This window comes from Pelecanus crispus, chromosome 1 (assembly GCF_030463565.1).
Source record: "Pelecanus crispus isolate bPelCri1 chromosome 1, bPelCri1.pri, whole genome shotgun sequence".
In the NCBI taxonomy this organism is placed as follows: Eukaryota; Metazoa; Chordata; class Aves; order Pelecaniformes; family Pelecanidae; genus Pelecanus; species Pelecanus crispus.
This window is the reverse complement of record NC_134643.1, coordinates 29,199,335-29,221,989: the sequence shown is the minus strand read 5'-3', so window position 1 is coordinate 29,221,989 and position 22,655 is coordinate 29,199,335. Positions and strand designations below refer to the sequence as shown.

Here is a 22,655-nt window from a genome sequence, read left to right as displayed (position 1 = left end):
AGAGCCTGTAGACAGCAGTGGATTAAAAAGCAAGAATGAAAGCTACATAAAAACAGTGGCAATTTAGTTAAGATTAAGGTTTAATTTGGAAATCTAGTTGATACAGGATCGACCAGGTAAACAAGGTGGCTAGAAGTAGTCTGAGAAGCATCATCTAGGTGTCAGACAAATGTGGCACATACCTCTGAAATAGTTGAAAAGTTAGCCATTGAGGCAATTCAAGAATGGGTTAGAAGGCAGCTGTTTCTCCAGCAGAGCTGCTACTGGGGACAGGAAGGGTGTGAATCTGAAGTCTGAAATCAGTTTTGTGTAAACAGTTTTCAAAGGAAAAAAATGTATTAATATGCTTCACATGATACAGAGATTTGGGATTCCACCACTTGAACAGAAAGGGATGGATCCCTAATACCTGTTCACTTAGTCATGTTAGCCTTAAAAGCCGAAACTTTCTATTTTAAGTGGAAACAAACTATAGCAGACATGGACAGAATATAGTCTTTATAACATGAATGATCAGGAGCAGTTCAAGTTTAATCGCTAATTTCACTATTGTGTCTCTGTGAAAGATAAGTGTTGAAGTAGGGATTGTAGTTAAAGTGTTACAAGTTGGGAAGAATAATTGTGGTGGGTTGACTCCAGCCAGCAGCCGAGCACCCACACAGCTGCTCGCTCCCTGTCCCCTCACAGAGGGGTGAGGGAGAAAAAAGGTAGAATAAAAGTGAGAAAACTCATGGGTTGAAATAAAGTCAGTTTAACAGGTGAAGGAAAGAGGAGGGAGGAAAAAAAAAAAAAAACCAAGTGATGCAAAGGCAGCCACTTGCCACCTCCCACCAGCAGCCTGATGCCTAGCCAGTCTCCAAGCAGTGGACACTTCGGCAGTCGGAAACCCTGCCTTCATCTTCTACTCCCATCTTATTGCTGAGCGTGACATTACATGGTATGGAGTATCCCTGCGGCCAGTTTGTCAGCTGTGCACGCTCCCAGCTTACTTGCGGAGGTGGGTATAGAGTCCAAAAAAGAGAAAGCCCTGGCACTGTGCAAGCACTGCTCAGTAACAGCAAGTGCTATCAACACTGTTTTAGCCACAAATCCAAGACAGCACCATACAGGCACTGTGAAGCCAGGTGCCTGCATGCCAGCTAGACCCAGTAGGGTAAGCAAAGCTGTAGTTGTGTTTGCAGCATGGTCAGGCTGCAGTCCTTGCTGTGATCTGTGTAAGGGTGACACTGCCCTCTCCTGGGTGGAGCTGAGGAGCTTCAGCAGATATCTAATTCTTCTTTCCTGGTCTAATACGTGAAAAGTGGTGTACCTCAAAGAGCTAGGTGTAATTTCTCTGTGTGCTTCTGTACAAAAGAGCATCCATGCTGCCTTTGGGGAATCAGATCAGAAAGTACATGAAACAATCAGAGTATACTCTGTGTAAAACCCTGCTGCCAGACTGGAGTTGCTACACCATTCTTCTCTATACTGGGAGCAGGTGGAAGATACCTCTTCTGGAGTGGCAAGTGCTCTTTAAGCACTTTGTGCTATAATTCTTGGCACAGTGTGTGGGATGGCTATATAGGTGCAGAACTGTTAATTTGTGCTAGTACAGAAATGGTGGTGAACAAAGCCCTTAGTAAAATTTGTTCCTAACCTTTGAAGTTTGAAAGCCTGGGTGTTGTGAGCTGAACGCAAAATTAATACAATGAGAGCCACGGTCTACAATGGTAGCTGAACAGTAAACAATTAACTGCTTTATCTTAGTGTGTTAATAGCTTTTGCTTTTAAAATTGTCTTCAGAATCATGCTTCTGTCCAAGTGTAGCAGCAGCAGTGGGCAGAATCTTCTCAGTTCAGGTGTTCTTTTAGACTACAAAACTGCCTCTGCAAAATTAGCAGGGCAGGCTGGCTGTAAGAGACTGCTACTTAGATAAATGTTTGCTCTTAGGGAATGTGTTTCCCACTAGAGGGAGGTGTGGAACAAGAGTCAGAAGTTGCTAAAAGCAGGAGGGAAGGTTCTGATTTATCTTCATCATATATATACTTCCCGTATTGGCAAACCGCACCAGAGACAATTATCAAGATATTAAAAAGCTTTTGGAGACAAGAATCTTAAGCTTGGGAACGACTATTTTCAGCATCTGGCTTCTTTGCACAGATACAATCCCTGGAAGGCAGAGAGAGCTTTAAGTTGGCTTTTAACATTTTCTGGTACTAAGGCTGTCAGGCAAGTACTGAGGCACAGTTCAAAGCATTTGCAATTACTATAGCTGCAATAATAGCAAGAAAATGTAACAGAAGGAATCATGGGAAGAGGTTAGTCTTCTGTGTGGAGGACACAAGGCTCAGGACTTGCCAGATATTTGTTGAGGGCTCATCTGTGCTTGCAGCTGCCTCCTCCTGTCATTAGGAACCATGGCAAAGCCAGTGTAGGAAGAGTCATTGTCTGAATTATTCTTCCTCTCCATACACCAAAACATAGAAAAGTAGGAGGATTGATGACATTTGGTTTTGGAGAAAGAACTGTAAGTCTTTGATCCTTGCTGTCAGTAGAAATCCAGGACATGGGAATTTGCCAGCCTGGGAAAGAGGATGGACTCTGCTTACGTTCCTTCTTCCTCTTTCTACCCACACAAGACCTGGAAGGAAGACACAATCTACTAAATCTGTCTTTTACAGTGATATGCAACTTCTAATTCCACAAATTTTGAATCTTCCTCCCTATCTTCCATGTTTTGAATGAGAAAAATTTCCCAAACTGCTGAGAATTGACTGGAGGAGCACTTCTCTCCTGTGTTGACGTCCTGAGAGCTGTGAACACATAAGCAGGAGTGTCTAATACCTCCTTCAGCAGGGATCTTGCTGAATATCCTCAAGTGAAAGGAAAATCTTTTTGACAATGCAGATGGAGAGAACAAGAAATTCTCGCTTCCTGTCTTCTAGATGGAGCCAAACCAGATAAATCTAAGTCTATACGTATACAGAGACTTATATACACACATGTATATAGTAGCAACTGGTTTTCCTAGCTCATGTGAGGTGTTTGTTTTAACACCAAAAGTAAAAATTAAGCATCACTTATCAGACAGACTTGTGAAGTGTAAGTTTGAGGTAATGGGACAGGGTCACTTCAGTAAGATAGCTGTACTAGAGCCAAAGAAATGACCAGCGGATCTTTTCTTAGTAGAAATAATTGGCCATATGCCTTCTGCAGAAGGAGCAGTAACCAATGAGCAGGACTCTGATGTGCTACTTAGTGGAAGAAGGTATGACTAAATTATAAACTGTAAATTGAAAACTAAATTGTACTCTGCAGGAACAGTTATGTGTGTAAATATCAATTGGATATCTTTTAGGACTGGAAATTATTCAAGAAAAGAGATTATAAATTAGAAGAGGAACAACTTTTTTCTGGCTGTTAGCAGTGTACAGACATCTTCATGTGGCTGAGTTCCAGGGGAGCCCCGAGGAGCAGCGGAAATGGCAACAGCCTCAGGGATTTTCCTGTGACTTACTGAGATATGTTGACATCATTTGTGACTCTGCATTCTCCACATTCTTTCTGGATTGTTTTCTCCTGCATTTGGAGACTTAATTTTCCACAAGCTCTAATGCCAGGGCCACCACAATTGTAATTTTGTAACATAGCCCCTGTAACAGCTTCTTGCAGACTGCATGTAGGCAAAGAGTCATTCATGTAATCTTGAAAGAACAAGGAGATAACATTAGACTGAAATGTACACAGTCAAATTCTTAATTTCAGTAAGTCCAGAGTGGCGGGAGGTTAGTGAGTATCTCATTCTTTTCAATGGAAGTATAAAGCACAGGTAGTTTTATGCCAGTTTTCACAGTGGGACCCAGGAAGGACCTGAAGACAAGTTGTATGCTTTCACTTCTTTGCAAGTATCTGTTCATCTATTTATCCAGACAACAGAAAATTGCTCACCAATACTTGGTTCTGGACATCAAGACTAGACTTTATTTGCATGAGTCTGTGCAGGTTACTTAAGAATGTCTCTGTTCACCAACATTATTAAATCACATCCTGTCAAGAGGCAAGACTAAAACTGGGGCTTACTATTGCCAAGTTGAAAAAGTGAAGAAAATATCTGATAAACTATTGTTCAAATAGACTAACTACTTGAATTAGTTATGTGTGCTGTGAGGCATATAGCTGCCCTTAGTCATTGATGTAATAATGAACTAAACCTGCAAAAAGTAAGGTCTGATACTGTCACCTAGTATTAGATATCAAAAAAAGACATGATTGAGAGTTGGTAACAAGGTGTACATATGCTTATATCTTAAAATATGAGAAAACTGAATATAAATTGCTTTATTAGTATATTAAATAGTCACTTAAGTATCAGCTAGGTAAAGGACTTGTGTAGGCTGTTGCTGAGCATCTTACACAATTTTATGTTCAGAGTGCTCAAGATGCACAGTACAGCGTTTGGGCTTAATGGGCAATACTAGTTCATGCTTGAATATTTTGGTACGCTGGGAGATTGCAAAGTGCTTAGTTTTTTACTAAGTGTCCAGATAAGTATTGACTGATATTCTTTGCATCTTTCCTGTTGTGGAAATGAGCTGGAAATCATACAAGCCATCAGGCTGCCTATTCTTTCACTTTAATTATTGATATCTGTAGGGTTTTTGTGTTGCAAAGCAGAGTCTGTTCTGCTTAGCACGCTATTTCACTAGTTGCTTTTAGAGTGGAGTGCCTTATTTCTATTGCAGCGTTAGCTATTTTTATTTGGAGTCTGCTTCATAACTTCGGTTACCATGACTTATGGTTGCTGTATAATCATATGACCAGGGTGGCATCCATCCCACACTGAAATGATAGTACCCCACATCATAAATGGGTCTACACATGTAGTACATATCTTCAGGGCTGGCTGTGCATTGCTTCATGTGACCAGTTACATGCAGGTCCTCCTTCTTCCTTCCTCTTCCATCGCCTAGTGGGCCTGCTGTACTCGGGGCGTGTTCTTGTCACATGCCTGTTAGATGCCTTAAGATAAGGTATGTATCTTGCCTTCAAGACTTTAGAAAGCAAGATGCAGAACAATGTTAAATTCCATGGGTTTTGGCAAGCAGGGTTGAGAAGCATTTTATAGGTAGGAGTTTTATGCTATTCACTGTGAGAAGAATAAAAAATGGGCTAAAATACTACTCATTCCTCTTCTGGATCGCTGCAGTTTGAAGGTTGATGTATTTTCTTAGGCTACAATAAGAATCTTCAGTTAACATCCAACTTCACTAATTTCCATATACTGTGGCTGACTGCTTTGAACTGAAGCTCTGGGGAAGCCATCAATAAATAGTAAACCAGCTTGCTAATCCAAGGTTCTGTTTATTATGTGTGAATTGTTTAATTATGCTTAAGGTAATAAATTGCTATCTAATATCCTTTAATCAAGGGAGTTCAAATGTGTTGTATATGAAAGAATACAATTTATATCTAAGTAAAGCCTTCTACCTTTTAAGGATGTTATCTGTGAAAATTTTTTGTACAGCATGTGCCAGAGCACCTCTGACTTGGTTCAGAGCAGTTTGAAAGGCTTTGCCCATATAAGCCTTTTGCTTTTCTTTCATCTTCTCTTATAAATGCTCAACTTTCAACAGAACTCAGTGCAATTGCACAGTATACATGGCTGTATGCATTTTTTTTCCTTTCAAGGAAATACTTGTTTCCACTTGATAGCAACCCAGTGATAACCAAATATGCATACAGTGAAATACATATGAAGAAAATAGTATAGTGTGTGTAACTTTGAGTGTATAAAGAGAACCTGAAAAACTAAAAGCCCAGATAAATGACTGCTGGGGGGATCACGTTGATGCGTTTATGTTAACTTATGGGTGACTACCCATAATAAATCTGGTAGGTGGGTGATAATGGACATGTGTGTGATCAGTACTGAGATGTAACTGAAAGAATGATATAGAATCATATTCAAAATGCATTAGTGTATTTGACCGCTATCTATCTGATCATAATCTCTGTGAACAAAGAATGTAAATAATACAACAGAAGAAATAAAGAATATCCTCAAGAGGTGTTTGACATATTGCAGAATAACTTGTATATTCCCCAGTCAAAGCACCGAAAACAAGGTTTGGGTTCCCAGTGATGTTGTTACTATGCATGCAGCAGGTGGAAGGTGTCGTTTACAGCTGAGACTAACTTTGTTACTGTTTCCATAAATTTCAGAAAAATATGCCGCAACTGCAAATGTGGCCAGGAAGAACATGATGTCCTCACAAGCAATGAGGAAGATCGGAAAGTGGGGAAACTCTTTGAAGATACAAAATACACAACCCTTATTGCAAAGCTGAAGAATGATGGCATTCCCATGTATAAACGCAATGTAATGATACTGACTAATCCAGTGCCAGCCAAGAAGAACATATCCATCAATACTGTGACTTATGAGTGGGCTCCTCCAGTTCAGAATCAGACACTTGTAAGTCCAGCCCACTTTTTCTTCATGTTCAAGGCAAGACTTTATGGGAAATAGAGTAGTAGAGCTTACCGGAAGGATAAATTTGCCTCTTGTAGTCATTGTATGTGTACACCTCTTCTTTTCTTCCTCCTCAAAACTGAAAAGATGGTGCCTGTTTAATGAGTCGTGCCTGTGTCATCTTGCAGGTATGAATGCTTGTCTATGGAACTTCTTGAGAACTGGGAAGATGAGGTGTTTTTTAACAGACAGGATTAAGTGTTATCTGCTAAGTCCGTGGAGTCCCATTTCTGCAACCTGCCTTTTTTAGTACACTTGAAAAATTTGCATGGAGTGTGGGCTTAAAAGAAAAAAAATCTCATTGTTTAAAGTTAAGGGGAACACTCAGTCTTGCATATAGCTTTTACTGTATATGGTAAGAACAAAGTCAGTGTTGACATCTAAAAGAGCAACTCTCTTCCAGTATGTTGTCAGCTGAAGTAGATGAGATGGTAGATAGCCCTCTGAGCGTTTTGCTTCACTCTTCAAACTCTGATTGCTAATTTACTGTACTGCAGCATGTGTGATCCGTGCCGGAATCGTGTTATCTCTGACCTACCTCTCAAAATATCCTTTTTCAGTGAATTAATCAAACCTTGTGTATCTAAATCGACTGTTACTTAACATTCAGTTACCACTTTGATTTTTAGGCTTGTTCTTGCTTTATTAAAACTAGAGCTTTTTTCTTTATTTAGTTAGAATTATTCCTGCAATGGGCTCTGTGCACCAGACAAACTATTTCAGCTTCTACTTTTTACGGCTATACTGATGATCAGTAGTTTTAGATAGCTTTGAAGAGACAAGGTGCTGTGTAAATGTTAATTATTGTTTACTCTGAGAAGTAATAACTCTGTTCTGTAAAAGGCTTAAAAGAAAGCCTGTCTCTTACTCTGGGAAGAAGCCAATTAATGCATCTGCTGTATTTTATTTCCATCTACTGTGTTTTGGGAGCTTAATGTTTATGGAAAGAACCTTATTTTTGACAAACTTGACTGTCGCTAACAACAGCAGAGATGATTTTAGTCACGTGTTTGCTTAAAAGGATGGGTCTGTAGTTGAAGTGGTATCTGATATCTAATTCCTCCTGGTTCAGGCTAGACAGTATATGCAGATGCTACCCAAGGAGAAGCAGCCTGTTGCTGGATCGGAAGGCGCGCAGTACAGGAAGAAGCAGTTGGCTAAGCAGCTGCCTGCTCACGATCAGGATCCTTCAAAATGCCACGAGCTCTCCCCCAATGAAGTTAAGCAGATGGAACAGTTTGTGAAGAAGTACAAAAATGAGGCGCTTGGTGTAGGAGATGTCAAGCTCCCTGGTGAGGTGGAAACGAGAGCTACTGAGAAAAATGTGAACAATGGTGACAGAGGCACTTCAGCCGCTGTAGGAGCGATGGAGAACAAGTCCCCAGATCAGAAGGCATCTCAGTATGTAAGTATAAGAAAGGAAAGATAAAACAAGAAGGTATATTACTATCTGAGTGCTCTCTTTGGTTGTTTTAATCCAATTAACTTGTTTGTTAATTTGGAATAGTGAAAATCGGGGGAGAGAAAGAAAGAAGGGGAGCTGGAAAACTGAATGTCTGCACAGAACCCTGGTTTTTGACCATATTTAGTGCATTGCAATGAATAACTTCCTAAGTGACCTTTGCATCCTTGTTGCAAAAGCATGTTAGCTTGGAGATATACCATAGCAGGGTGGCTTTTACAGAATAATAATCAAGAAACTTGTGTAGACTCATGGACTAATTGCTACATTTTTCTCCTCTTGAAGAGTTTAGTTTAATTTTAGAAGCCTGTTTTCTCCTCTTGGAAGAGCACCAAAATTACCCACTTGACAAATTGTGTTTACAATTAAATGAAACTAAGAAATAATAAAGTAACACCTCGCCCTCCCACGTCCAACAAGCCAAGCTGTATAATGGCTTTTTTGACTAGCCTTCTCTTCATATTCAGATCTATTTTTTTTGATCTGTTTTCTTTGGCATTTGATTTCTGCCTTGTAATAGCTCAGCAAAAAATAAGGTATGTAAAATTACCCAGTTTTCATTGATATTTCTAAAACTATGGCCTTAAAGTATTTCTGACATAACTTGCTAACTTCTGCTGTGCATGTCTCTGCTACCAATTATGAATAGAAAATAGGGGTGGGATTACTGAAGTAACATCAAATTAGTTTAGTGAAGGTAGACCTTCACTTCAGAGTGGCAAAAGCTCCTGTAATTTGATTTCTAGAAATGTTGCTATTATGTATGAATCACAAAAATTGTTTCCAGGTTACATACAGAAAATTAATATACAAGTTCTAGATGGAGATAAAAGTTTGTTCATTAATACAGCTGTAGAATATGGCTTTCAGTGTTACTGGGGGGTGTTGTGTGCTGCTTTTGGTGTGGTTTTGTTGGTGTGTGTTAAACTGACACAGTATATTACTTCTGGTGTAATTCATATGCTGGATGCCAGGTGCCCACCAGAGCTGCTCAATTGCTCCCCTCCTCAGCTGGACAGGGAGAGAAAACATAATGAAAGGCTTGTGAGTCAAGGACGAGGGGAGATCACTCACCAATTACAGTCACAGGCAATATAGAATTGACTTGGAGAAATCGGTTCAATTTATTGCCAATCAAATCAGAGTAGGGTAATGAGAAATAAAAACCAAATCTTAAAACAACTTCCCCCCACCCCTCCCTTCTTCCTGGGCTCTACTTCACTCCTGATTTTACTTTTCCTCCTCCCCCTGAGTGACACAGGGGGATGGAGAATGGGGGTTGCGGTCAGTTCATCACATGTTGTCTCTGCCGCTCCTTCCTCCTCAGGGGAGGACTCCTCACACTCTTCCCCTGCTCCAGTGTGGGGTCCCTCCCATGGGAGACAGTCCTCCACCAACTTCTCTAGCATGAGTCTTTCCCACAGGCTGCAGTTCTTCATGAACTGCTCCAGCGTGGGTCCCTTCCACGGGGTGCAGTCCTTCAGGAGCAGACTGCTCCAGCGTGGGTCCCCCACGGGGTCACAAGTCCTGCCAGCAAACCTGCTCCAGAGTGGGCTCCTCTCTCTCCATGGGTCCACAGGTCCTGCCAGGAGCCTGCTCCAGCGCTGGCTTCCCAGGGGGGCACAACCTGCTTTGGGCACATCCCCCTGCTCCGGCGTGGGGTCCTCCCCGGGCTGCAGGTGGATATCTGCTCCACCGCTAACCCCCATGGGCTGCAGGGGCACAGCTGCCTCACCATGGTCCTCACCACGGGCTGCAGGGGAATCTCTGCTGCGGTGCCTGGAGCACCTCCTGCCCCTCCTTCTTCACTGACCTTGTGTCTGCAGAGTTGTTTTGCTCACATATTCTCACTCCTCTCTCTCTGACTGCAGTTGTTCAGGTTTCCCCCCACCCTTTCTTAAATATGTTATCACAGAGGCACTACCACCGTCACTGATGGGCTTGGCCTTGGCCAGCAGCAGATCTGTCTTGGAGCCAGCTGGCATTGGCTCTATCGGACACAGGGGAAGCTTCTAGCAGGGTCTCACAGAAGCCACCCTTGTAGCCTCCCCGCTACCAAACCTTGCCATGCAAACTCAATACAATATGGAATATAAAATTAACACTTAAGTTTTAGCTTTGAACATGCCTGCTTACCTTAATCAGTGATATGCTGTGCCATTTGGTCAACTGTAGCTACTTTCTAAAATTAGTTATTCGGTTATTTTTGCCATTATCTTGTCATGGAGATTCTAAGATACTAAGAAGTTATTTTATTGTGACTTGATTAGGTTGCTGTCACTTTGTGTAACCCAGCCTCTCCCACTGGGTTACTTTAGTTTCACTACAGCAATTCTTCACTTACCTCCTCAAAGACCTGCAGAAACACACACCTTGCATTGTACCCCACTGGCCAGCTGGCTTGAACTATGTTAACTCAAGGGCAAGAGGCACTCTGTCCTCTTGAGTAATTGTATCAAAAGGTGCTTCGGTTTTTTTGTTACACCTATTTATCACTTCCAAAGTTTTCTTTACTCAGACACCTGAGTATACTTCCTACTCTTTAGGCCAAGCATATCTCATCATTGTGCTCAGTGCTTAGGAGGCTTAGAAGTGTTTTACACTATAAGTGAATGTTTGAGCTGCTTACCTATTGTTAGGTACTGAGTTTACCCTGGGCTAAATAATCAGGGTTTAGATATATTATTTTTAAGTATTTTTTTGTCTGATTTCTGTCATGTGACTTAGTCTCAGCTATATGCTGTAGCATTATCTCAACTTCTTTTTTTGACAGTTCAAAATAAAACAATACAGAGAAGAGCTCTTACATATCTTGCAGAAGAATTGTCATCCTTGTCTACACCTTATCTCCATTAATGCTGCATCTTTGTTCTCCAAATTTTCTTGTATGTTGTCTTTCAGACTGAGTCTGAAAGCATGTGTTGCGGTAGCTGTGGTAAATAGAATCTCTTGAAAAAATAATTTTTATTATAGGAATGGATTGCAATTCTTTTAAACATTTAAAAAAAAAAAACAGGTTTCCACTATTAATATAAATATACTAATTGCCTCTGTTAAAAAAATCTATTTATCATGACTAAAAGCTGAATAACAGAAAAATGGATATTTGACATATTTTCATCTTGTAAAGCAGCAAATATCTTTATGCACCTTTTAATCACCTAGGCTGAGGGTGTTGCAAACAGTAGGTAAACTGTCTTGCCCTGATCTGGGTCCATACAACTACTAAACCTTCCAATTGACTCCTTTTGGAGTATGAGGTCTAAAGTAGGAAGAAGAGTCAAAAAGCTTTATATACATAATATATTTATACTTCCTCTTTCATGAGTTCCCCTTTCATTCTGTTCCAAGCTGTTATTCCTCCCTTTTTGATGTCTTTCTATGTGTATTTTGAAATTGCTTGTTGGAAACAAGTGTGGGGATCTAATCAATATGCCTTACAGCAAGACACTTTTTTTTTTTTTAATAGATAGATATATATATACACACACACAATTGAAAACTGAGGCCATTTGTGGCTGGGCTTATAGTGATGTGAATCATAGAAAGAAAGCTTCCCAGGATGTTCAGCTCACAGACCAACTGGAGTGCAGGAAATGCCAAACTGGTGATTAAACTGTAGATTAAAATTTTTGTTTCAGTAACATAAACCACCTGCATTTTTTGACTTGATGACAAAACCCTCTCTGTAGGCAGGTATAGGGCAGAAGACTGACTATGAACATTGTGGAACTATTTGTAGTGTAGCTGTGTTCATAAACTTTGTAGTCCCTTTTCCACAATCACTCTCCCCATCCTAAGATCATTAATCACAAACTATTGGGCAACAGCCATGAATGACTAGCAGCTTTAAACAGAATGAGTTTGAAATAGTCACAATTTTTTTTTCTCACTAGTGATGCAGATATGGCTTGATCTTCTCATGACCTATAAGCACAGCCATTTTCTTGTCGTGTGTTCTAGTCAGTTAGCTTTGGAGGCTTCTTATTATTCTCTCTTTATTCTTCAGTACGTAAGGCTCATAGAACGTAACATGTATTTTAATTGTGTGTTCTTGTGGTTTTTTTAAGAACTGGACTGTAGTTGCAAGAATGTGAATATGGGAAAATACAGTAATCCATTTAAGTAGCACTAGTGCTATATCAGTAGAATGTACATCATCCTGAATTGCTTAGTTAAACCTGTATTGTGGCATGATGTCAAAGTACTATTTGATCATGGGAGTAAACTAATGTTCTAATTTCAGTCTGGGAAGGTGGTATTTATTAAATATGTCAGTAATATGTAATTGTTATAAATGCACCTCTTTGAAGATTTATTTAACTTGGTAATAACTTCTTTCCAGTCCTGCTATCGCTGCAAACTGAACATGAAAGAAGGTGACCCAGCTGTCTATGCAGAACGAGCTGGATACGACAAATTGTGGCACCCAGCTTGTTTTGTCTGTTGCACCTGCAGTGAACTTCTAGTAGACATGATCTATTTCTGGAAGAATGGTAACCTGTACTGTGGAAGACATTATTGTGATAGCGAAAAACCCCGCTGTGCTGGATGTGATGAGGTAGGAAATATCCTCGTCTTTTGTTTTAGCACGCAAGTTTGCTCCCCTGAGAAGTGAATATGATTTTTAGTAAAATATTTCAGTGCAGGGAGATGATGTGTCTTCACCAGTTTTAGCTGACTGTAGTTGCAAGGAACTGAAACTCATATGGACACTCCACGTTCAGGAAGATCCATAGTTTTGCTTTGCATTTGATGGAGACTTTGTGTGGTCTGTAGGGACACAGGATGTAATATGTGAGCGCAAATTCTTCTATGGAGTTCCAATTATGCAGTTGTCTCCTCATGAAGGGCACTAGGGGGAGCACCTTACTAAATTACATCTTGTGCAGCATACAGAGAACAGCCTGCCTGGTGTCTTTGGCAGCTATTGGCTTTTGATAAATGAAATGGAGGCTTTTGGAAAACAGTCAAACAAGTGGACACATTTATTTTTGTTGTTGAAATCATTTGAAACAGTGGAATCACCAGGGGTACCTTGAAATTATGAAACATCCTAAGGCTAGCTTTATTAAAAGAAATACTATTCAAATGCATATATTAATATTTGTTTGTATCTTCCTCATAGCTAATATTCAGCAATGAATATACTCAAGCAGAAGGTCAAAACTGGCATCTGAAACACTTCTGCTGTTTTGACTGTGATTGCGTTTTGGCTGGGGAGATCTATGTAATGGTGAATGACAAGCCGGTCTGCAAACCCTGCTACGTGAAGAACCATGCTGCGGTAAGATCCTTCCACATGTGTTGGTGCTGTGAAGGAAGGGAATGTACATCTATAGAGCTTGAAACTCTTACTTTCTCCCAGTGTGGGAGTATCTGAAGAGTATAAATTGAATGCAAGTTTAGGCTCAAGTCAATCATCTTTTTCCCCTTTGAAAAAAACCTTAAAAGCAGCCAAGTATTTTGTCAGCTCATAAACTTGAAAAAAGCCATGGGCAGGGGGGAGGCTGTTCTGAAAACACCTTTAACTTTACCAGTGGTGAAGCAGGATTTTGTAACAGGAGAGGTAAAGTAGGTGAAGATGAGTAATGCTGCTAAACGTTTAGTTTGTGTCAATCATAGTTCATGGTGGACAGTGGGATTCAACTTCAGCTGGTCTCCTAAAAGCCTGTATTGCCAACTGCAATCTAGGTACTTTGTTTCTTTGTATTTCTAACCACATGAGTTATAAAGGAGAATGACTGATGGGATAAAGCTAGAAGTTTGGGAAAGGATGGTAGTTCTCAATTCCTAGTTATGCTAGGAACTCTAATCTGATATGACGAGATGTCATTCATATCCACCAATTAACTAGCTATTAGTTGGAAGTTCAGTCTAATGTGCATCTAGACTGTTTATATAGTTAATGGAGGGAAAAACTATTATCTCTAGCTGGCAGTTAATAATCTTCTGAGGTACATTTGAGGAATTATCTTTTGGAGAGGTTTTTTTTTTTTTTCTCTTAAAATATTGAGATTGAAATTATAATTTTTGACAATGAGATTTTAAGATTAATTATATCCAAGATTTTCTAGTAATCTAATTCTTTGGCATTGCTTTTACAGCTGCCAACGTACAGGAAGATTTGTAACTAATCTCTTCAAATGTGTGGGTTAATGTATGAAGATCCATGCTGTTTGGCATAACAAGTTTTTATTATTATTTGGGCATTGGGAAATCCTAACCATCATAACTGTCCAAGTTTAGTCCCAGCAGCAACTAACTCCTTGTGTGCATTTTATTATTTTGTTTTGTGTCCTCAGCTGCATTTCAATCAGAAACTCTGCTTTAAAAATAAAGGAAAATGAAAAGCTGGAGACTTATTTCAAAGGCTTCTTCTAACACCTGTCTGTCTTCTCAAAAAACACTTAAGAATTCCAGCTTCTGTTGGACTTAGACAGGATGTGTATGCTTCATTTAAGTGTCATTTTGTTTCTAAACAGATCTGCCAAGGCTGTCATAATGCTATAGATCCAGAAGTTCAGCGTGTGACATACAACAACTTCAACTGGCATGCTACACAGGAATGCTTCTTGTGTTCCTGTTGCAGCAAGTGTCTAATTGGCCAGAAGTTCATGCCGGTGGAAGGGATGGTCTTTTGCTCAGTGGAATGTAAGAAAAAGATGATGTCTTAGGAGAAGACGTGCACAGAACCAAGCATTGGTGCGTTCCAAAGGCTCTTGCATTTCTACTGTAGAATATATAGTATTGGGGCATTTAAAGTTATTGAAAGTATTAAATAGCATTTTCCCAAAGATTTTTTTTAATGACTAAAACTTGCTATGTAATCTTCATTTCTTAGCTGTAATAATACTTTCTTTTTTGGAATATTGTTCCTGGGTCTAATGTCAAATGACTTCATATCCCAGAAATGTAAGAAAACGTGTTATGAACTACATATACTTCAAGGGAGCTCTTCACTGTGAAGGATCTTTTTGCTGTATCTTGTCAAATGGAAGAAGAAAATGTGAAAATGCTCCAATTTTTCTTGTTTTGTATCATAAATGTAACTCTTCCACTTCTGGTTTCACTAATTTATCATTTTTTATAGTTTCTCTGCTTTCATCAAGCACTTTAGACAAAATGATCAGCTTTACTGCCACATACAGCTTTGTTCACTAGACCTCAAGTATGCAGGGAGAATGAAGTTTAGAAAAAAATATTACCTGTAATCATTTGCTTGTTGTTGACATGTGGGTTCTTGAGGGATGGTGACTACTCTCAGATCTAGTTTATAAAGTAACTCTGCACCAGTAGAAAACTGTGGTGGCTCATGTTTCTCTTTCTTACAACTGTTCATGCCTGGAAAAGTTTTCATTTTATGAGTGTTGAGTTACTTTACAGATTCATTTGGGGCGTGGGGGGAGAGAATATAAGAGGAAGTCTTGCCCAGATTAAAAAAAAAAAAATCCGCCAACATTTAGTGGGTGTCACTCTTATCCTTTCAGAACTGGCTACTGTTTGTTCATGAATGTTCTTTTCATAAATTGTGCCTTTTGTCAGAGGGATGTGGCACACAATACCGTATGCATTTCCAAGAATGTAATTCTGCAAAAGGATCATACTTAGGCTTTTGATTTGTAAGTTCTTAACCAAAGCACAAAGGGGTCTTTCCCAGAAGACTTCCAGTATTTCATGGGGGGGGGGGCGGAAATCACAGCTGTGTATTAGCTTTGCTTACAAGATAAACCAAATGTGTGGTTCTCTTTCTTTTTCTTAAGAATTACAGATCTACAGTGAAACTTGTTAGCTGTCTTTGTGCCAAATGGTGAATGGAGAGTCTTTGGCCTTAAAAAAAAAAATCTATGCAAGTCTTATGTTCAGCTCTTAAGTTTTATGGTGGCTGTATTGCAACACTTACAAATAAAAATTTGTGTTGTCTACTAATTCTGTTCTTGTTGAATACCCTTGGGGGGGGGGGGGGCAGGGGTGCAAAGAGGAGGGGAAATATTTCCATACTCCTCTTTAGCTTTGACATTACTTCAAAAAACACTTATGGCCTGTATTACTGTAAAGTGCTTACTGTCTTGTGTAATGTTGTTGATGTGCTTATAGGTGCAAAACAATGGGTCTTGTTTCAACAAATACACAACTTCAAAGCTTAGTGTGAATTTACTTTTTGTTGACATAAACTGTGGCCTTAGTTATATTCTTAAGACATAGCATGGGAAATTTTGAATTTACACAGGTGAGCTTATGTGCTGAGATAATGAACTGTGTTGTGATCCCTGGACTACTGCAAAAATAAGACACTGGTGTGAGATACATACTTTGTATGTTGTCTAAGTTGAGATGTAAACTTTAAGCCTGTGTTCTGGAAGCCTGTACAGCTTTTTCAGGGATCCTTGAGATGTATGAAAAAAGTATACATCTTTAAGCTCATACCAGTGGGGCTGTATTCTTGCCAGATTTGCAGTTTTAAAAAGGACAACCAGGATGCCTCAGTAAAAGAAGACATTTCCATTTTTCCATTTAAGTGTTCCTTAATCTGTAGCAGGACATGCTGTGAGAATGACATTTGGGGGGTGGGATAAGGTCTTATTTAATGATTATCTATAAGGATGGCTTAATAGTGTCTGGGTTTTACTTGTCTTGAGTGCATCTGTCCTCACCCACTCGCTAACATCTGTTCTAGAAGATGCAGCTGATCTTTATAAAAAAACTCTTTGTGAAAAGCTGTTGTGCAACTTTCCCTGCCCTTCTCTTGGTACCCCATGTAACAGCTCTGTTTCTCCTTTAATGTGACTGCTTGCACTGATGGCGGTCTTATTTTTTTCCTTTAAATTTTGTTCTGTGCAGTTTTGTTTATTAAATTATTATTGTGTAACCTTCATTTAAAAGGATGAGCAGGCGCTACCTCAGGAATTCTTCATTCCATGAAGACAGAATTGCTAAGGAAATTCATGTCAAGCCAAATATCTCAATAGTCCATCATCTTCTGGGACTGGCTTTTTCCATGCCTCTTCTGAAGCACACTGGCTTGCTGTCTTTAGCTAGCTCTCTCCTTAAGCAGCTTAACCTTCCCTTGCCTGCTTGTTCCCTCCTGGCTCTCTTCCCTGGAACCTGATGCATCTAGGTGTTTCTGCTATGGGGTAGCCAAAGTTTAATCTTTGTCCATGCAGTAATGGGAAAGGATCATGTCATAGGAAGGTCAAGCATAGTGTGTGGATGATACAGAGGGGAGACAAAGATACTGCTGTGTGATTACACAATAGATCAGGAGATGATTAGGAATGCTAAACAGTTCTTTTAATGAGCTAGGAAGGAATTTATGTTCCTGAAGATAATGCTTTTAGTGTTAGCTGAAAGATATGTCAACATACTGGAGCTTGAATACAAGCATTAAGGAGATTTCATTCTGTCACTGCCATAATAAAAATATTAGCAGTTAAGTGTTGGGGTTTTTTTTCTCTTGTGTTTTTTGGCTATTTTATCATGGAGGTCCCTTTGGATCTATTTATCTTTGTAAGCTAAGAATAGAATCTGGAAGTACATACTTTGCAGATGAATTTTGAACTCAAAGTATGAAAGTTAGAAGTTCTACCCTTAAGCCTTATAAACACTCATTATACCAACATACTCTTCAGAAATAGTTAATTGGCTGCAAGAAACAGGTTGAAGAGCCATGTAGCCAGCTCTATTTATCATGCTACTGCCAGAGTGACATGATGGTGCAGAGGGCACCAGAGAGACCATCCCTAATTGGGACACCTGGGAACTTGGTTGTTCATTTTTGTATAGCAGTAGCAGTCAGCCTTTTCAAAGAACCCCTAAAATCACCAGCTTTCTGTCTATTTATGCTTCTAATCCTGAAATTTTGAAATTTGCTTAGTGGCCAAAAATGGCATGCAAGGTGAAATGCCATTGAGGTTATTGTTAAGTCCTGCTTCACTTAGCCTGTTTGTAACCTTTGTTGGAGCATCTAGGTGTTACCTGCCGGTTGGCCACAGAGCCCAGGAGCCTTCACGAGCACCACAAGCATCACAACATAGCATCTTTGGTGCCCTGAGAGCAAAGGAGGTTCTGTGGTGCTCTGAGCATGCATAACTCCCACTGCTTTTCAGGAGATGCGGATTTCTATGCACATGAAGGGCTCTTTAGCACACTTATGTTTTAATTTTTTTAACCAGTTTATATACTGAAATTTACTGCTGTATGTCATTCCAAATATTAGTGCATTAAATGGAGTCTTTACAGTGTGAATGAAGAAAAAGTGGTAATGCCATTGTAGCTCTTTTGGTACAAATAAGATTTTTTCCTTATTGCTTATGGCTCACTGCTACAAAAATACATTTTATGTGAACTCCAGGCAAACCATTTCCTTCTTCTGGGATGAGGCAAAGTCAAAGCCGAGTCAGTGCTATACAGGATGGTATTTTGGAAGACACCTTAGCATACAGATGCAGTTAGATTTGGACTTTATGAGACTGCTACTACCATTATATAGTCATATATTGCCTTTTATTTAAGGAATTGTTATCCTGAAGATCTGTAAAGTCCAGAGTGGCCAAGGCTTTGTCAAAACCATGACACTACATTCAAAGGAACAAAGCTAAATAAATGCATATTTGAATTAGGAACAGATATTTATACATAGTAGGAATAACCTGTAACTTTTCTTGAGATTAGGATTGCATCTCAAACTCGTTACAGTTATACATATGCTAGAAAGAAAAGGAAAACATGCTTTAAGCAGCTTTTTATATGTATGCTTAACTTCTGGAAATCTAACGTTTCTGTCTCCTAAAATTACATGCTCATGAGCAAAACCCATACAGCAACTTCCCCTTCTGCAGAATCCTAGGTACTGAGTGTTATGGAACACAGATGATGGTTCCTGGTTTTGAATGTTAGCTGAAATTCTCTTACACTATTAAGATTGCATTGCTGTGTCATTAGCAGACAGCAGTGAGTAAGATCACACAGAGCTAGGTGCAGTGATTTTCAGACTTGCATATAGCTGCTTGCTAATGGTATAAAGCTGGAGACTCTCCATGCTTACAAACGGTGTAATTGATCATTCACTTTCACATATTGCATTTATTACCCTACTGCTTCTAAGCGCTGAGGCCAAAAAAGCCGATAGCCCAGGACCTTCTGAGTCTGTTTTTACTCACCCCTTCAGTAAATAAGTAAATTGAGTTTATTAATTAAGTATAAGGCTTAAGAATGGTACTTAATAAAATTGATTGTACTGCCAAAGAGGTCCCAGAAGTAGATGTTAAATGGAAAACAAATCATCTGAAGATCACCAACAATCCAGGAGAAGTGGAGAGAAAAAGATTTAGTCAAAGTACTGAAAATAGTATGTTCAGTTTTTCAATGTCTTTATTAACAAAATGATGGATAAAGGAACTTCAGGGAACAAAAGTCCAAAACCATCTGAGACAGGACTAGGCTCAGATTGCAGATTGCCACCCTGTGTTCACTGCTTAAATCACCAAAAATGAGCCAGATACTTTTAACCTTGCACTCTGGCAAGCACCTAGGCAGTACCTGCTTCGCTGTGCCACCACCAGAGCAGCAATGCTGAGTTTTGTGGTTCCTACGAGCAATCACAACAAAATGTAACAGATCAGAGTCTCCCCCATTGCCTTTCCCCTAAACAAGTGAAAAATGACCCAAATAAGAGGATTTTTCTGCTGCAGATTAAGCCCAGCATTGTTAAGGTTTGGCTTCAAGCCTAGCATTGTTGTAGAAAACTTTTGCACCCAGTTTATGAAAAACTAGTCAGGCTTCATATATTTATTAACTTCACATTTGTTAAAAAAATGTAGCGTCACAATAAAATATCAAGAGTATTTATTGGTTGCCCTGGACGAGTCGTTTACATGAATCAAGACTTGATTTTTATGTCCACAGTAATTGAAATATTCACAGCAGCCACATGATGTTCTTCAGTTACCCAGCAGATGCCGTCTGTGCTACGCTGAGCGCACGTGCTGCACCCACAAGGCAAGACCCTGGGAAATACTCAGCAGAAAAAAAAAAAAAAAGTTTTGAACTGAAAGACAGGAGATGTTCTGAAGGTTTTAAGAAAGGAATAAGCTGAGGAGGGGGCTGTAAGTCCAGGAGGCTGTGCAGGAGTGGAAAACAGCATGATCATGATTTTGGATAGGAGGGGGAGGCACAGGGGAGGTGTTTTAGGATGAACATGAGTAGAGTGAGAAAAGGGGGGTGAAAAGTGAAATAAGGCAGAGGAGATAATGCTGGATCAATGGAGGCACTCTGGAATAATTTTGACTTACTATGAAAAGGTAGAAAACTTAAGGTGTTGAAGGGCAATTGTTCTAAACAAGGCAAGTTGATGATGCTGTTTAATTGCTGCGGGCAGAAAATGGACCATGAGTTTAGGGAACAGCCTGCAGTAATCAAGGCTGTGAAATAAGGAGAAGAGGGCATCAGGAGGACAGGTGGTGAGGAAAGGTTGTTCTTCAGCAATAAGCCATGTTCCTAATGCTGCATGCTTATGATATATCTAAAATCTAATCAGTTATGCCTGTATGTTAGCAGACATGCCCCATTTAAATAAAAAAAGCAAAACATTTTTTGAGTGATAATGGGCTGATGTTGTATGCTGAAATCTGCTGCCTGAGGTTAACTTTATGACAATTCCTAAGAAGCAGATCTGATTCTGAGTAATCAGATCAGGAGTGAAACACAGGGATCGCAATAGAAGGCATTTGGAAAAGTGCAAGTTGATTCCTATGTTCCCAAACAAGTGGGACACTAACGTCTATTTAAATTTTCCAAAAGCTAAAGGCATCCAAGCCAAATTTTCATGCACTGGTAACAATTTACTCCAGCAAAATAATAGCAAGACAATTACATTTCTTTTAACTGTGAATTCAGGGTTTGAGGGCTCATAACATCACAGAAAGATTTGAATTGAAGAGACCTCTGCGGGTCATCTAAACCAATCCCCTGCTCAAAGCAAGGAAAACTTCATGGGCGTATCATTTTTGCTCAGGGCTTTGTCCAGCCAAGTTGTAGTCACTGACCTGCCTATTCCAACAACAGGTGCAATTTAGTTTTTTGCATCTCATGGCCAGCTCTGGTTTTCACTATCACCCATCACAAAAAGGAACCCACCAGCTTCTATTTCTCCTCCAGCTGAGATCATTGCTCTGTTGTGTCTTCCCTAATTAAGCCCAAAGCTGCCAGTAAAGAGGTGCAGCTGGATCCTGGGACTCCCAAGTATTTGAACCAAAGCAGCTTAGCTCCCAGTGGTTTTGTGATTAATTGACAATCTAACTGTATTATATTAAGCTGCAGCAGGAGTTTATCCCTTACAGACTTCAGAGAATCTAATTGGGAAACCATACTTGTAAATGTATTTATGACTTCTATTCTTGTCTCCATTTTGCTAAGCAGGAGAGACTCCATACAGGCGAGAACCCCAGTCTGAGGTTTTTCTGCTGTTTAATACATAAACTCTGACTAAAGAATTTCCCATGGTTAGGGAATTCATTAGATCTCATTTGCCCATGTGAATTTTCTCTCATCTTTTAGAGGCTGAGCCTCAGCAAAGGCTCAACGTTAATGGACAAAACTTGTTTCACAAGTTTCTCAAAACTTGTAGGAACTTAATACATGTTAGACCTCCATCCCTCTGCCAAGTCTGGCCGAGGTTGCAGGAGAAGAGACTCCTCCGTCTCGTTGTCTCTGTCTCTCTCTCACACACACTCCCCCATGGAAAATGCATCCCCACACGATTCAGTCTGAACAGTACTTTAGTGTGGTCTGCACCCATTTCCATCTCACACCAGTAAGCTTCAAAACAGGCTGAAAAATCCATGTTCAGCATTTTCAGCATTTCCTACTGGTGTGTTTTGGTGGGCTAACTCACTGTTCAGCATGCTGGTTATTTTGGCACTAACCTTTCCTGCATTTCAAATTCTGGACCTAAAAATGGCACGTTCTGACAGCTAAGTTTTAGGTACCTATATCTTTATGTGGTCTCCAGGTGCAAAGAAAAGAGTTAGATTGTGTAGGAATTTGACTCAATGGAAACTATTGGGGCTTAACTTGTCTCAGTTGGACACAGATCTTCATCAAAGAAAACGTGGAAAAAAACAGCAACATAGCTTTAAAGTTCCAGTTGCAACAAGCTGGAAGGATTTTTAATTAATAACTTTTAAAGTGTATTCAGGACAGAAATCGGGAATAATCAGTAAGAATAAAATCAGTAAACAGTTCATCAGTTCTTAGAAAACATTTTAATGACCTTCCAGAATGGGAAGCCAGAACATTGTGGGCAGAATACAAACAGCATCTCACTCATTCCAGGAATTCAATGCACGTTTTTCAGTTTGAACACTCTCTATATGATATGCATTCAGAAGCTTTGCAGACTGTTTTTGTGGACTTGCATCTATTCCATTGCTGCTTTTTTTTTTTTTTTTTTTTTGCTTTCTTTTTTTTAATATGTTGGGGGAATTATCTCTAAAACTGAATATTCCTCTACAAATTTCTTATTTACAGCAAACAAATGGACTCTTGCCCCCTTCTAATTTAGTTATAATGCATTGAGGGTATTAATATAAGCTGTTTGGAATCCTTTTCATGTAATACTTTTGTCCTGTCTAAAGGCATAAGAAGTCAGCACGGTTTAGTAGACTGCAGACTATGACTGCAAAG

At 39.6% G+C, this 22,655-nt stretch overlaps 1 protein-coding gene across 1 annotated transcript in view; it reads left to right on the top strand.

The window, feature by feature from the left end:
- The window catches only part of TES (testin LIM domain protein), a 30,537-nt gene extending 14,930 nt beyond the window's left edge, over positions 1-15,607 (top strand). Inside the window, exons 3-7 of the mRNA XM_075717929.1 lie at positions 6,202-6,454; positions 7,584-7,916; positions 12,319-12,534; positions 13,102-13,260; positions 14,459-15,607. Coding sequence (XP_075574044.1) covers positions 6,202-6,454; positions 7,584-7,916; positions 12,319-12,534; positions 13,102-13,260; positions 14,459-14,650 — 1,153 coding nt within the window. The 3' untranslated portion in view covers positions 14,651-15,607. The remainder of the gene's footprint in view (positions 1-6,201; positions 6,455-7,583; positions 7,917-12,318; positions 12,535-13,101; positions 13,261-14,458) is intronic.
- Positions 15,608-22,655: the final 7,048 nt, after the last annotated feature.